The 16956-nt window shown below is 40.2% G+C and overlaps 1 protein-coding gene across 5 annotated transcripts in view; it reads left to right on the top strand.

The window, feature by feature from the left end:
• BNC2 (basonuclin 2) overlaps nt 1–16956 on the top strand; it is a 454605-nt gene that overhangs the window by 288477 nt on the left and 149172 nt on the right. For 3 of the 5 annotated variants that reach the window (XM_044427976.1, XM_044427977.1, XM_044427981.1), the window contains one exon: nt 3276–3378. The exons of the other annotated variants lie outside the window; for them this stretch is intronic. In XM_044427976.1, coding sequence (XP_044283911.1) covers nt 3276–3378 — 103 coding nt within the window. The remainder of the gene's footprint in view (nt 1–3275; nt 3379–16956) is intronic. 5 annotated transcript variants of the gene reach the window in all.

The raw sequence follows: 16956 nt of genomic DNA, 5'->3' as shown, positions 1-16956 counted from the left end.
TTAGAATCAGAACAAAAGAAATATATAATTATTTATAGTATTTTCATACTTAAAATACGTAATTCAATTTACGCACATTTTCAAATATTACAAGAGATAGAGATACATAGTTGACACTTGATTCAGATGTAAATGCAGTCTTGAAATCTGTGACTGTTTACTTTTGTGAGCTGACTGCAAAGGAATTTTAAAATATGCTTTCCCCCACCTAATAATTATGAAAATAGTTTAATGGGTCATTTTGAATTCAGACCAGAAAATTTAATCTTGGACTGTAACACGGTAATTCAGCCTGAATCTAATATTTACAACCAACCCAGTGACCTTTTCTTGAATGGGGTTGGGGATGGGTGGAAGGAGGTGGAGATTTGTGGAAATTATTATCTGCCTGTAATAGAAATACTCCAGCAATGTTCACAAACGTAATAGGTTGTGATTGTTGCACCCACTTCAAACACAAATGTTAGTGAACTCTGAAAGATCTACTTAAAAGAAATTCAAAAGCAAAGCATTTGTTGCCACAGCTTCACTTTTTACTTCCTTTTTGCAGTGCAATTAATTACTAAGTTCATTAATTAATGGACATATTAGAGAAAGACACCATTACTGACGAGGGGAGACCTGATATATTACTGAGTCAATAAAGTATCGAACACAGAGAGGGACCTTTTGGTAGATTCTCCTCCTCCCCTTCATCTTGTAACCCACAATCACATATATTATTCTTACCTAGTCAGCAATTTGGTGGGTGCTCTTTATATTTCATATTTCTAATTCCTTTAATCACTGCTAGGTACAACAGTGTTTTACAGCCTTGCTAATGAACAGTTGGTCAGTTGACATTGCTTGGAACACTTAAATGTCAGGTGTAAAACAGCAACCTTTTTCCCTCTTATCCAACTTTGCTTTCTAGAGTTTAATATAAAGCAGCAGCTGGAGAGAGGAAGGCATAAGGCACATATAAAAGACAGGAACTGTGTGGAAAAAGGCAGCCAGATTGTATTAGAGTCTAGTGAACAAAGGACCTAATTTCTAAACCTCGCTGTACATTAATGCTTTTGGAAAGAACCTCTGTACTACCTATTTGCTCTACATAATAACAGAAAGTAAGAATAGTGCTGACTAAGGGCAAAACTGAAAGGTCTGTGTGAAGTATTCTGCAAGGACAACAGGACTTCCAGTACACCCATTCTCTCAGTAGCCTATCATGCTCCCTGAAAGCAGCACTTCAAGCTCAGAAGATTGAAAGGATGGAATTCAACTTGGCAGCATCTTGGAAAGAAAAACTGCCACACCCCTTCCATGATCTCACACATGCAAATAGCTTCCTTTGCAAACAATGAAATTGTGTGTATTTTAGGTGCAAGTGGATTGCCCCAAGTCCAATGAGATTTCCTCCTGACTGAGTGAATGCAACTTTCTTCCCCAAACTTGAAACATTCTTCTCCAAACTGGGATCATCCATACCTGTTGGATTGCAAATCCCATAATCCCCAGTCAATGTAGTCCATGCTAGTTTAAGATGACTGGGAATACCCATATGGGGGAAGACTGGTGTATAGGATTAAAGCCAAAAACATTGATTTTAGAGAATGGTCTTTAGTTCCCATACTGAGATTTGCATTTCAGTACATCAGTTAAAACAGCATTCAGGAAATTCTTAGTTTCTTGAAATTGCAGGTAGCAAGCATGGGTGCGCACACACCCCTTTTGACCTTTAAATAATCACTGGTTGCATCTAAATTGGTAGAGTGATCATTTCCTGGCATCTGCAACAGTTACAGTACATTGTTAATGTGTGAATGATGAATATAATTCCCTCCATTTCAAAAATCTGTGTGCAAATTAAGCCTAAATGCATGCCATAAATTCACTACTAGTAGTTTAAGGAGCACAGGTCATTTTTAGCACGATTTAAAAACTGAGGTCTTGGCCTTAAAAAAAAAGTCTTGCTCATTATTTATGTATTTGCTTTATAGTTTAAAGAAATTATACATCTTTTCCCTTCCAAAGTAATTGTTCTATTCATACCATAGAATCTGGTGTTTCAGTCTTACCTTGTATTTCTTTTTGAGAGGGTGGGTGTATGTTTTCGAAGGAAACACCTAAGCTGTCAAAAGGGAAACACGTGTGTCTGGTAGAAGAAAGGAATGATTGAGGTGAAGGAACATTGCTAACATGTCTCTTGAGTCACTTCTCTTCTGGACCTCCATCGCTCTAGCAGCGCTTTTGGAATCAATGGAGCCAGTGACTGTTCTGATGCTTAACTGAATTAAATCTTTTATAAGCCTGTAAAAGAGAAATGGATGGATTTATGTATATTTGTGTCTCTGCTTCATTCTTGGTTATACCAAAGATGACATGCTGTAAAATAAAGACATAAGTAGCATCAAAATTTTCCCCACAGGCATTTGGAAAAACTAAATTTGGAAAACTAAACCAGGACATTTGTGCAATGCATATGTGTTCTCCTTTATTTCAAATAACATTGCCTTTAGTCTGCATTATTTAAATGTATTATTTTCATGAGATGATGATGATGCATGCATTCTTTAGCTGAAATTGCTATATGTACAGTGCTATATCTACTTTCTGTGACCACTTCCATGGAATTAAAAGAAAGAAAACAAGCAAATCATGTCATACAAAATTTTGTTTTATATTTTAGTATTTATTGTATGTGCTACATGAAAAAATTTAAAAGGTTTTTGTTTTTAGAAACTTTCTTCCTGTTTATATTTTATGGCCAAGATCCAAAGAACCGTGCATGCCAATCCGCAAATATACTTGGGCTCCTCAGCCCCTTCCTTACATGCTGCAGCTCTTTTTGCCTGAAAATATGCTCCTGAAGGTCAGGGGTCATGCAGACTAGCGTCTGATGCAGCACAGGAGGCTGCAGTCAGAAGAAAAATGTGTGATGTGGATGGATGCATTTGAGGTGCAGGCTTTCTTGGATCCCATTTTGAGAGCTAGCGCTGTGGAATGCCCAAGAGTGCAAACAGGGAGGCAAGAGGGCCCCAGTTCAAATCTTGGCTCAGTCTTGAGTTTGTTGGATGGGCTTCAGCATGCCAGTGTTGCCCTAAGCCATACCTTGCCTCTGCAATGGGGGTTAGCAGTAGTGACTTTCATTACATGACTGTTGTGAGGAGTATAAACATGACGATGCACAGAGCTTTGAATATTCAAATTATATAAATCCTTGCTGTTGTTATAATTGTTACTATTATTTGTGCAGTAAGATGTTCACAGAAGTTATTTTCCCTTTCTTCTTCTAGGCCATACGCTGCACATTGGTAAATTGCACTTGTGAATGTTTCCAACCAGGGAAGATAAACCTGAGAACCTGTGATCAGTGTAAACATGGGTGGGTGGCACATGGTAAGAACTGCCTTTCTTTCCTTTTCTTTTCTCCTTGTCATGTTGACCATGGTGTGTGTATGTGTATGAAACAGAACCTGTATTTACATCTTTACCCTTACATGCTTGCATAAGTGTTTCTGTGAAGCATCGAGAGAAAGGCATGCGCATACTTGTTTGCGCTCTGCAGAGGACAGAAGAGAGAAGAGTCTGTTGTTCCGACTCAGGTGCCTTCCAATGTCAGAGGACACAATGAGTATATCGGAAAAGAATATATGCTAGTCCAGACTTCTCCAAACTGGTACCTTCGCTGTGCTTTGAACTCAAGCCCCAAGCAGCCTAGCCAGTAGTCAGGAATCCTGGGAGTTGTAGTCCAAAAATATCTGGAGGTTATTCCAGGGCATATCTGGAGCTTAGCAAAGGCTATTCTGACATAAAGTAGCACTGTCTTCAGAACAGATCTCTGGCTCCTACACACACACACACACACACACACACACACACACACACACCCTCTTCTCCCATTCTTGGCTGTGTCCACAGAGAGACTGAAACTTCTGATTTCAATTAACCACAGTTTAACATCCCATCCAAATCCTAAATTTGGGTTAATGTGAACTAGGGCTTTTAAAACACATGGTCATGGAAACTTTGAAAATCATCGTTAAAATTAACTGCGGCGAATTGAGTTCAGATCACCAACAAGCCATGACTGATATAAATCAGAAGAAAAAGCTTCCAGACTCCTTATGGGTGACCCAGAATGGGAGGGTGAGGGGACCTTGAGAGAAGAGGCTCTCCAAAATTACGATTTAGCACAACTTCTGAACTAAGTCATAGTAGATGAAGTCTATGATGGCTCTTTGTTGTTTCATTCGAACATTTATTTGCTGCTAACCTTCGAATCTGAATCTGGGAGAGCTGAATGTTGCTGTCCTGGACAGGCCATTTTGGAAGACTTTAAAGTAGAGATGACTTGATGCACATAACAACAACCTGCCAACCAGTTTGCCATGCTGTCTCCATTCCTGCTTCATGCTTCCTTATAATAGCCCATGGCCGGCCCTGTATATACTACAATTGTGTTGTGGAGCTTACATGCATAGAAGAAGCGACCCCAGGTCATAGAATTTGGTGGAAATTCAAACAAACTGGAGCCTGTCTTTCAGAGCATGGATAGGAAGGGGTTCTGTTCTGCATTCGTGGAATGAAAACTTTGATGAAGGCTCACCCACCTAAGAGGTGGCACAGTAACCTAGATAATTCGTAACCCAGGTCACAAGCTGGAAGGGAGGCATGTTTGTTTCAATCTCTACAACTCTACACTGCATGTGTATGCAATGAATGACGGTCTCTCTCCCCATAGTCAGAAATACACCTTGCAGATTCAGCACAGAGTAGCGTAACAGTGCAGCATGCGTGCAAATGTGTGTCTTTTTAGGTGTTCTTTCAACTCATTTCTGAAAGAGAGAGAGAGAGAGATTTTTAAAAATTTATGCAGCCCGTGATGGAATGAAGGAGGTGGGTGGGGGGCATCTTTCTGGTGTCAATGGGAAAGATTTGAGCACCAATTCTTTCTCTGTTTCATGTTTCACTTTTGTAACTTCGGGGACCTCATGATATTTCCCTCTTTATAACATAATAGCCTATGAGAATGTGGGAAGCCCAAGGTTATCACAGATGCTTAATGGCCAAATGAGCACTTTAGCGCAGTTTCTGGGGCATTCCCAGTGGGAGCGCCCTGTTCCTGGGACCGCTTTCCAGGAGGGGTGTGATTAATTCCCACCATGAATACTTTTAAGCCCAAGTTAGACCTTTTTATTAGAAAAGCATTTGGCACCTGCTGTGTTGATTTTGTATTTTTTGGTCAGATTATTGCTGTTTTATTTAAATTGCTTTATTATGGTAGTGGGATTGTACAGCATTTTTAATTGTGGTTTTATTCATACTACAAGTCATTCTTTGCTCCTTTTGGAGGAAGGGCAGGACATTAAATATGAGTGAGTGTGTGTGTGTGTGAGAGAGAGAGAGAGACTGCATGTATATATGTAAATCAGTTTCCCATTTCCCAGTCTAAGTCTAGCACTTTATTTACATACCCTCCTTGAAATCATGTGTTTGCATTTGGATAGATCTTGCAGCTATGACTAGCGTGTGTGTCATTCTCTCTTGTTAGGCTCAACATGCCACTGAGAGTGCTATTTTCTGTTCCTCTGTAAATTAATTGTGTGCGTGTGTCCTGTAGAAAGGGGCACAGGCTGAATCGTGGTACTGAATCGTCACCTGTCGTGAAGTTCTCTGCAGCCTTCCCCAGTTACTTTTCTCTCATCTGAGCTCACCTTTCATATCTGAACTTGACTGGGATAAAATTGCAGGGAACAAATTTGGAGTTAAGAGTGAGGGAAGGGTCAACACCCTCTCCTGGAGTGAGGCTTTTAATCTCACATTACACTTTGTAAGTGAATGGGAACAAAGTTGAATTTAAAGAGTGTGCACTTGAGTTTAAAGTTGTGTTTCTGCTGCTGTAACATGTAGTTTCACCTTAAGTGTATGAGGAATGTGTACTAGTCACACACACACACACACACACACACACACACACACACACACTTTAAAAATCAGGTCCTAATTTTGGATGAAGTCAGGATTTCTGCAAACCTTTAATGGCTCACAAATATACATTTGTGTGTTTTTCCCTTTCTGAAACAGTTTTAGTCTTTTAAAAATCATTTTATTCCACTTAATCCCTCTCCACCATTTTTTGGGGGGTGGGCAGGGGACAATATCTGCTGCTGGAGCTCAGTGGATGCCTTTAAAGTTCAGATTGCAATCAATATTATGAACTGATTTCAAAATGGCCTTAGTTTAACAGACAGTCATGAAAGAAGGAGAACCTTGTAAGCTGCCTCGGGTCCCTTGTGATGTTCTTTGTGGCAGCCTCCCCCCCCCCCTTCACACACACGAGAAGCATTAAACATACGAAATCAGTGTGGCAACTTTCCTAATTCATGTGTCAAAGTAAAGCTAGCTGGTAGAACATTTAAATCTTTCGGGACAAGGGTAGGGAGACTGGCCTTCCAAGTGTCGCTGGACTGCAGCTCTCCTGGTCTGTGCCCGCTGGCCAGGCTGGCTGGAGCTCATGAGCACTCTATTCCAACAACACCTGAGGGGACCCAGAACTCACCTCTCTTACTTCTGGAGGCCAGTGGATCCATGAAGCTCTTTGAGAGTGATCTTTCTGCACGCACATCAATGTATAGGAAAAACGCAAACACAGAAAAATATACTGACTTCTTGGTAAGAGCCCAAGGTGACTAAAAAGCTCCATTTTCTCCTTAACAACAACAACAACCCTGTGAGGAGGGTTAGGCTGAGAGGAGTGACTGGCCCAAGTCTCCCAGTGAGTGGCCAAGTGGGGACTAGAACCAGATCTCCCAGGTCCCCAGGCCAACACACTGTCCACCACCCCATACCACCTTTCTACCTGTTATGTTACTCTTGAAGTGGAATAACTGTACAAAAATTTTGAACTTACAATCGGAAAAGGTTTCCCTCAAAACCCTGTTTTGAGAAGTTTCTGACAATAGAATGGACTTCCGTTAGGTTAGGTATTTGGTTATCTCAGTTTTCTATTGATTTCAGCAGAAGTTAGTCAGACCCCAGACATCTTAGAAAGTTTATTTCATTAATATTACTATTGAAAGCAGGCTTGTTAGAGATTAAACATCATGGGACAACTAAGCCCAGACTTGCTGAGATAGTACATGGAGTATGAAGTGGTTCAAAACATGTTTTTATTATTGCAAACTGTCTAGAGATTTTCTATAGAAATATGGACGGTACAGAAAAAATAAATGAAAAATAAAATAAAATAAATGAAAACTTTCCCCAGATATTTTGCAGCTATTTCAAACAGCTGCTCAGAGCCACAACAAACTTGGAGGAATAATGTCCAAGACTGGTTACCATTTATATATCACAAAGATACTTGTCAGGAAACATTTAAACAAAACATGTAGAACCTAACTCCTTTGTTAATTGTCTTAATCCTAGCCACCAAAATTTATTTTACATAGGAAAGTCATATATTGCATTTTTAGGCATGTCTCAAGTTCAGCATAGCGCAAAGAGTGAAGCTCAAAAACTGATTTTGTGCCATGGATACAATGCAGAACTGCGCCCTCAGTGCTGCTGAGGTAAGGCAGGTTGCCAGGTCGTATGCTTTTGCTGGTTTTTAATTAAGCACCAAGTAATATTCACCAGCCCTAACTAGTGGTATCTGATCATTGACAGAAAGAGTCACATATTGAAGTCTGAATGGTGTGAAATTCAAAAGCTCTAATAACCACTTGCCTCACACCAGCACATGGAAACTCCGGGGACCTCGTGCCCTTTTCCTCCTGCAGAGAATTCCATCATAACTGGTTGCTGCTCTATGGGAAGTTGTCAAAGGGCATCCGTTGTTTGGGGGATGTTGGTTGAATGTTTAAGGACAAGCTCTGTTTATTTGTTCTCTTTCCTTTCAAAAAACGTCCATGCCTGTGTAGGACTACAGAGAGTGAAGGACAGGGTAGAATCTATCCATAGATGAAATAATAGGTGCAGATTTAAGTGGGGGGAGGAAAGGGGGGCTTTGGCCAATGGTCAGCTCCTCCAAATAGTGTAATTACTTGTGCAAGTGCTAGCACAAGGGAGAAGGGGGCAGAAATGCTAATTTATACAGCAGCAAAAATTGAATCACTCTGTGTGTGTGTGTGTAATCCTGCCAACTGGCTACTACAAGGCAGAAGTTCATTCAGATATTTTATCTGTGTGGCTCTGAAATCATTAGTTGCATCAAGAGAAAATTCAGAAAGAAGGTACAGAAAGAATATCAGAAATCTCTAAAACAAGACAATTTGTGACATATACTTAAGAAGAATACAATTCCAGTTGTGTAATAAGGCATATTGTGCACAACAGAAAGACTCCAGAAGTGACCGTAAGAGAAATGAAGCAAGAAAAACCCAACAAGATGCTTGCAGAGACTTTGGCTCCATACAAGCCCTCTTTTCGCACTCAGATGCTGAAGCAGGATCTCTACCAGAAGCTGCAGCTTAGGCCTGTACAATGAGGGACAATCTCAGTCCAGCATTCCCAGACCACAGGCCTTCCCTCTTCTCTGAACTCTCTCCTGCTCCTGGCTGGGCTGACTGAGTGGTTTGCCCCTGCTACCTGTGATCTCATGGAAACAGCTACACTAGAGTTACGTGTGCACAAGCTTTGACAAATTCTTTCAGTACTCCAGATGGGAAGGTTTCAGAAAACAGGCAAACAAACAGCATCAGCAACAACTGCATGCAGAAATTTAAAAAACAAATACAATCAAATTAAAATCAAGTCCAAACCCTCAACCCTAACCGAACCCTAAACAAAAATCCAGTTAGGCAATACCTTTATTTGAACCAGCTAAAATGCCACAAATGAGTTTGCAGACTTTTGGGTTCTCCTGAAATCCTCTTCAGACTACATGATATAGAAGCATAAGGTGGAGGGTGAGAACAGAAAAGTGCAAAGAGTAGCCCATTTGTTGAGGCCACAAGGTCAGAGTTAATTCATATAAAATCTGGCCTCATTTCTGTGAACTGCAAAATTCTGTTTTTTTTTTTCATCTGATTTTGTTTCTGAGTGCTGTATTTTACTTTCATTGGCATGAGCCACATTGAGCATCATTTATGGAAAGGGAGGATGCTAATTTAATGCATAAAATTAAATGCAACTGCATATTGTTGTTTTCCAGTTTACAAAGGAAAATTGCTGAATTGGATGTAAGAAACACCAAGGAAAAGATGTGATCTGTAGGATAGCATATTAGACTTAGCCTGGGAAGTCCAGGTTTAGGTGCCTTAACCTACTTCATTGGATCATTGTGGAATTAACTGTGTGGTGGGGAAGTGACCTATATACTGTGCTTTAAATTCTGGAGGATGGGCAGAAGAAAAATGCAATGAATATCTTTGGGTTTGGGAATACCTTTTGGCTAGTGTAAGAATTATTCTCCAATCTATATTTAATTTCCATCAACTAGTTTCCTGCTGGTCTTACATCAAGTATGAGATGACACTTATTTTGCTAGAAATTTCCTCAAGGCATGTGATGGCATAAATACTGTGGGCAGGGGCATGGAAGATTTCAAGACGTGGGGTGTCCTTCCATTGCTTTTGCTTGTTTTTCCTTCTCATGCTTGCAGTAAGTGTTCCCAATATATTTCTTCGTTTCAGTCCTTAAAATTCCTATTCAGGAGATGGGGCTATGTTTATGATAAACAAAAATTTACATTTGAGAAGTACATCTTGCCAACATGCATAAATTTCTTGGTGCTCTTTGAGTAAATCCAATCACTCCGTTTACATTTTGTGGCAAAGCAAGACCGATGATATATACAGATATATTTTGCTCAGACACATTCCAAGCATATGTGTATAAATTAGTACCTTCAGACTGCGGCAAGCCCACTTGAGTTATTTAGCTTAGCTACCCTCCAACTCTTTAGCGGACTGTTCCTTGAAGACTGATTAATACTGTACAATTAGAATACATAGGTTTGGAAATTGCAAAGCAGTACAGGTTACTATTCCAAAGAATTTAGAATGTCTTTGGTGCTCGTAGAATCTTTTTCTTGAATACAGATGCTAAGGAGAAAAGTGATGCAAGGCATCTGCCCCAGTTCTTTCTGGTTGCCTGCTAATAAGACTCTGGGTGAAATCCCTTGAGTTGGTGGTTTGCATAGGTCTGAAGCAGAGGGTCACTCCTGGCTTTTGACTGCCCAGAGTGGGCAACAGTATTTGTATTCAGGCAGGCCTTTAGTGTCTTAGCTGATCTTCTGCTGAAGGGGACACTAATTATTCGGTATTATTATTAGTTATTTCTTTTATTGTGTGCTTCAATGCATTGGCCTTTATGTTGCGTTTAATTAAAACTGTGTTTTTGATTTGGATTTTATTGTTAACTGCTATGAGTGCCATTGTTTGGAGGAAGGGTAGGATGTAAACACTGGGCATTTGCTATACCTCTGCATGATAAATGGTGAATTTATATAGCTTGTTCTTATCACAGGGAGGGACCTATATAATCTCAATCATCAACACTGCTTTGCACAGCTCAGTAATGTCAATGATGTGAAAATACAGGATTCATTCAGAGGTGGTAAAATTTATTAATTAATGTGCTTAATTAATTATTCATATTATACACATTCATAACACCCACTATGAGTGCTCATATATCTTCATTTCTATTCATTCATTCATTCATTCATTCATATTGACAACAAATTTCTGGGCTGACTCTATGGACATCTTCCGCTGCTGTATTGTGTCTTTTAGATGGGAAGAAGCTGTGGCTTTCCCAGCACAGAAGGTGCTTCATATTCACAAATGGCTCTAAATCTGTTCAAGACCATGTTGATTTGCAGATGACCAAAATGATCCATCAACTATTGAATGGGAATAAAAGTTTCCATCCTAACCTCCCATCAAATGTAAAAAGAGCATCTGAATCATTTTATGCCTCAGCACAGTCATTCACAAGTATGCAAAAGCATGTAGAAGTGCCATGAGAAAAGCAAAATGAATTCTTGATCCCATTTACATGAGTTGAGTAGGGTTGTCAAGGACAGGACATTCATTCATAGAGTCGCCATTAAGTCTGAGACACCTTGACAGCATGTTTCAATGTCCTTTATACCAGCTGTGAAAACCCATTTTGACCACATGTAATTGTTTTCTTACCTAACCAATTTACCTACAGAAGATTTTCAGGTTCCATCATAAGTTATATTCCTCATATAGCCCCCACCCCACCCCTCACCAACCATCCAGTTTCTAGGAGTGCCTTTCCTATGAAGTAAATGAAGGAAGGTGAGAGTGTTCTTGATGATGAAATGATGAAAGTAAAGGAAGGGAAACATGCATTGATAGCTGAAAGATCTATGAGAAGTACAGAGCTTGAGGGAAAATAGACAAGTGACTTATGAACGCACTTCCCCCAAGAGTGTGCAGACAGTCTGAAATGCACAGCTTCCTTCGTGGTTCTGCTTAAGACCTGACAAATTTGGGCCCTGGGAGGATGGAATTTGCTCCTTGTTCCTATTTTATTTATATGGAAAATTATATCATGTTTTTCTAATATGCATTACATAAGGCAGCAACAATTCAAATTATTTAAAATAATAGTTTTTACAAGCTAGTGGAAACCCTAGAGCGATCCAGATTTCATGTGGCAAGGTATTCCAAAACAGTGGTGTAGCTACTGAGAAGACCCTATTTATTTTCCCAACCAACCTTACTTCCAGCACAGGAGAGACACAGAAAAGTGCCTCCCTGCTAAATCTTAATAAGCACATGGACAGGTAGGGGAGGGTGTCATCTTTTAGGTATCCTAGATCCAAGCCATTGAAGTCTTTAAAGGTAGGAACCAATCCTTTGAACGTGTGCCCAGAAACAAATTGGTAACCAAAGCAGAGTAGGTGTTATAGGGCAGGTGAAATTTAGTGGGTGAATGCCCAATAGCATTATTTGTTTATTTCATTTATACCTCACTTATCTATCCCAAATGGCACTCAGTGTAGCTTTCAGAAATATTAAAAATAATACATTGACTATAATAAAAAATAACAAGTACAGGAAAATATTATTAAAAGCAGCCCCTAACCTAATAGGCCCACTTACAGCTTTGAGGCCTTCTCAAATAAAATGGTATTTGCCTGCTAGCAGAAAGGAAGTGAATCTAGACATTCCTGGGAAGGGATTCCACAACCTAGGCCACCAAAAAGGCCATTTCTCAAGTAACCACCAAACATGCCTTTAAAGGTGATTAAAAGACTGGCCTTTCCTGAAGAACCAGGCAGGTTTACATGGTAGAAAGGGGTATTTAAGGCAGTCAGGAACAGACTGGTAGCCAGTGATGCTATTATAACAAGGGAGTCACATACTTCCTGTATCCTGCCCTAGTTAACAGTTTCTGGTCAGAGGATTTCTGAACCAGCTGAAATTTCTGGAAGGTTTCAAAGGCAGCTCCAATGTAGAACCAGAACAGCTTCCTTAGATTTAGATTGGAAGGAAAGAAAGAGTGGGATGTCATCAGCACAGAACCCCTCAAACTCCTGACTGTCTCTCCCACTGTTTTCATGGACCTGTTAAATAGCATACGGGAAGGTCAACACCTGAGTATCCATGTAATTAAGCAGGAAACATCCAGCGCCTGCATCTGAGATCATTCTTCCAAGAAGGTCCAGAGCCTCCCAGTCCCTTCTCAGACACACTGCAGAAGGATACCATAGCCAGCAGTATGGAAGGCTGCTGCATGGTCCAACAATCGTAGCAGAGACCAGTGATGTGCTCAAGTCCTTCACTCCAAGCCTTGAGTCAAGTCTCAAGAGTCAACCTTAACAGAAAAAAGGGAGGTGGTGGTGGAGCGTGTGTACGGGGGTGGGAGAGCTAAAAGGTGAGGTGAAGCTTTGCTCCCCCCCCCCTTCCCTATCCTGTTCTTACCTCCTTGAAAATCTCCCTGGTGCCACCTCCCTTGTGCCAAAAAGAAAAGCTGAAACCTTGCCTTCCCCCATTGTACCACCTGTGCTGTGTTCATGCCCGCCTTCCAGTCTGCTGCAGGCAGATGCCTTCTGCTGAGATCACCCCAAGATATCCTGCTACACGTTGGATGCAGGTGATAAGCTCTGAAGAGACGCAAAGGTCATACAGCAGAAATCTTGAACTGAGTCAAGTCACTTGCTCATTGCGCCCAAGTTGAGTCCTAGTCGAGTGGCTGACCAGACTTGAGTTGAACTTGGGAGCAAATCATTCAACTTGAGTTTCCAACACTGGTGGAGACATGCTTCTCCTGTCTTATCCTGGAATAACTCATCCATCAGGGACACCAAAGCAGTGTCTGCTGGATATTGAAGCCTGAAGCCATATTGAGGTGGACCTACATAATTTATCAAGAAATTTATCAAGAAATCCCTATAGAAAGTACACTGCAGTCATCCAATCTAGATGCAACTAGGCAAATGTTACTGTCAGACTTCTCCTGGAATAGGTACAGTTGGCAAAGGCACCTCTGGCACCCACAAACGGTGTGCCTGATTGGTCAGTAGGTGCTTGTGCTGCCCCATCCAAAACAAATAGAAAATTTATTCCAGTCTATCTTTCTTTCTCACCAAGAATATCACTATCTTGCCTGGATTACTCTTAAATTTCTTAATTCTAAATCAGCCTACTGACACTAGTCTCTGATGACCTGGGGAGAACTCACCTCGAGTGGTATGGCCCTATTACTAATAATCTGTGCCTTTGTGGTCTGTGAAGCAGAAGGCACACAACCATGGTGGGATTTACCAAAGGAAAATACTCCCTCCCCTCTTAAGGGGTTCTTTTTCCTTCCACCTACGCTGGTCCACAGCTGTTTGAAGAGAGAGAGAGTGTGTTAAGTTTAGGGTTTCCCACCCCAACCCCTACTTCAGAGGTTGCAAATGTAGGATGTCAATATAAGAGATTCATCAAAGGGCTCTTTTCGTGGCAGGGTAAGTGTTTCTATTGGCATAAAATCAGTTTTTGGAGTTTTGACCCTGAACCCTTGCGCTATAGTGGTAATCCTACCATCAGTGTTTTTTAATGCTCAAGCCAACAATTGCATAGCTTATAGTGGCCTATGCTTACCACTGCTGCTCTGAAAAAGGAATTGGTTGTTTCTCGTGTGAATTTCTGGTGTGTAAAGGATTTAAAAAATGAGACTGTTTTAATTTGCTTCCAGCAGAAACTTGGCATATGTTTTTTCAGCTTGGAGGAAGATTTATTTATTTTTAAAATGGTTTAAATTGGCTAAACCATTTCCTAGGCCTGGAGTTGTCAGGCAGACAAGATTTTTTAAAAGAGAGTGAAAGAGAGATTTTGAGACATGTTATAGAATAAAACATTTTTTACAGTTAACATTGGCATTTTATAAGCATTTTGATTTAATGCCAATCAGTGCTACTGAGTATGGAAAAAGAAATTAAAACAAGAAAATAACAGTTGAACAGTTTTTTCTCAACATTGTTAACAGCCAGTTTTTTGTGTTGTAATCAAAAAGAATAACAATGATGGTGGTGGTGGTGGTATGATCCATGCCAAAGTTACATAAAGCCCTGTTTATTTCAACAGGAAAGATCAGCACATGCTTAAATGTCATCCATGTTAATAATTGGATTTTAAAAGGGTTGGAGGTCAGAGGATTTAAGTATATGCCTCTGTACTGCCCCAGATTTACACAGATTCACAGAAAGATGAAAATAATAAAATACAACTTTAAAAATAAGAGTATCAGTAAAAAAAATGAATATCAACAAAAACAGTGGCTGGTCAACTGAAGAAAGCTTCCTGAAATACTGAGGTTTTCAAGAGGGACTAGAAAGAACACGATGTTGCTGCCTGCCTGATCTTCACTAGCAGGGATTGCCATAGGAATGGAGCCAACACAGGAAAGGCTCTTCCCAGGTAGAGGGCCTTTGGTCCATATGGAACCACCTGGTGCATGCCATCTGCAGATCATAGCAACTGGAGAGGCTAATAGCAAAAAGGGGCCACCTCGGCCATTCTGCATTTCAGTTGTTTAGGGCATTACACTCCAGTGCCAAAATTTTAAACCTGGTCCGGAGGCAGTTGAGCAGCTAGTGCAATTCCTTCAGCAAAGGAGTTACATGCCGAAAAGGGCAGCTTCCAACAACAGCTGAACTGCAGCATTTCTTGCTAGTTTCAGCCTCTGTGTCAAGCTTAAAGGCAGCACCACATGAAGCACATTGCAATAAACCAGCCTTAAGGTTACTAGCACCTGCATTTGTTTAAAACATAAAAGCAGAATGTAAACATTCTGATATAGCTTTATATTCTTCTGCTACTTGATGTCTTTGAAACTTTCTGCCCTTTGTCCCTAATATTCATAATTCATGTTTTAAGTTTTCATGAAGTATATATTGTCTATTCTAGGAATTTTCACCTAATGTCTGGTCATTCCATTCTCTTTCTGAGCTGTCTCAATTTTTATTTATTATATTTATATCCCACCTTTTTCATTTCAAGGAATTCAAGGTAGCTTATATGCTTCTCTTACTCCTCTCAGTCTTACTTTCACAACAACAGACCTGTGAGGTAGGTTGGGCTGAGAATCTGTGACTGGTCCAAAGTCACCCAGTTAGCTCCAAGGTATGTGGGACTAGATCTTCTGAGCCCCAGGCCCATGATCTTAACCACTATACCACACTGGCTCTCTAGTTGGGTTTTCATATAAACTATCACAGTGCTGTAAACATGAGTACTTGAAGATGACACTGGTGGAGAATCTTTCACTGACAAGAGCAGTAACACTTAAGCTATCTCAGGTTAGTACTGCGCAGAAAGAAGGATCTGGTAATTCACTTCTGAATTTTCTTATCTTGAAAACCCTACGATGAAACAATCCAAAATGAAACAAGAAATAGTGCCTGAAAATGAGGCACTTTATGAGCTACTGAGGAAGGGCAAAGGACAAATACAAATAGTGCTTTGCTAATGATGATACTAGGTAAGTCCCGAAAGGATGTCTAGTGACTGAGATACACAGAGGTGACAAGAATGCACAACACATACAATTGGGACATGGAATGTGAGAAATAGGAATCAAGGCAAACTGGAAATCAAAAAGACATGAAAAGACTGAACATCACAGTACTTGGTGAGAGCGAACTAAAGTTGACTGGAATCAAATATTTCTAATCAGATGTTTTACTCTGGAAATTAGAAGCTTTAGAAGAAGCGTAGCTCTAATACTGACACAAGACATAGAACAGGCAGTATGAGGCTATAATGCAAAATCTGACCAAACAGTATCAATCAGAATTAGTGAAAAACCTATCAGCACAACCCCCATTCAAGTCTATGCTCCAACAGCAGATGCTAAAGAAGAAGAAACTGAAAACCTTCCTGCAGGTGTTTGAGAGGAAATTGATAACATACCAAAACAAGAGATGTCCTAGGTGACTCAAATGCAAAAGTAGGAAATAAAGCAGAATTTAACTGTTTGCCTGGCAGCAACATTATATTCTTTCTGGCGTCAGGCAAAACCCTTTTTATTTTCCTATTATTTTAATGCTTAATTGATTTTAACTGGGGTTTTAGTATATTAATGGTCAGATGCTGTGGGGTTTGTTTTATTCTATTTATTTATTGTAAGCCATCCTGAGACGTTCTGTAGGGGATGGGATAGAAAAGCTTTTAATAAATTAATGTTGTCAGAAAATTTAGCCTGAGGCTAAGAAATGAATCAGGAGAAAAATGCATAGGATTTTGTGAAACCAACAACCTGTTATTGCAAACACATACTTCAAGCAACTACTCAGACTCATACCTGGACTTCACCATGTGGTCAATACATAAATTAAAGAGATTATATAATTGAAAGCAGAAGGTGGAGAAGTTGTATTCTTGGCTGTCAAAACAAGGCCAGGAGCAGACTGCAGTAGTGACCCTCAGTCAGAAGCTATGGATGGCCCTGAAAGAAATTGATGCACCTCAGTACTTAATTGTCTTGGTGTGTGACCTGTATCACAAA

The sequence above is a fragment of the Varanus komodoensis genome, unplaced genomic scaffold, assembly GCF_004798865.1.
Source record: "Varanus komodoensis strain SLA01 unplaced genomic scaffold, ASM479886v1 scaffold19, whole genome shotgun sequence".
In the NCBI taxonomy this organism is placed as follows: domain Eukaryota; kingdom Metazoa; phylum Chordata; class Lepidosauria; order Squamata; family Varanidae; genus Varanus; species Varanus komodoensis.
Note: the sequence above shows the minus strand (reverse complement) of the source record. Positions and strands in the feature narration are given on the sequence as shown.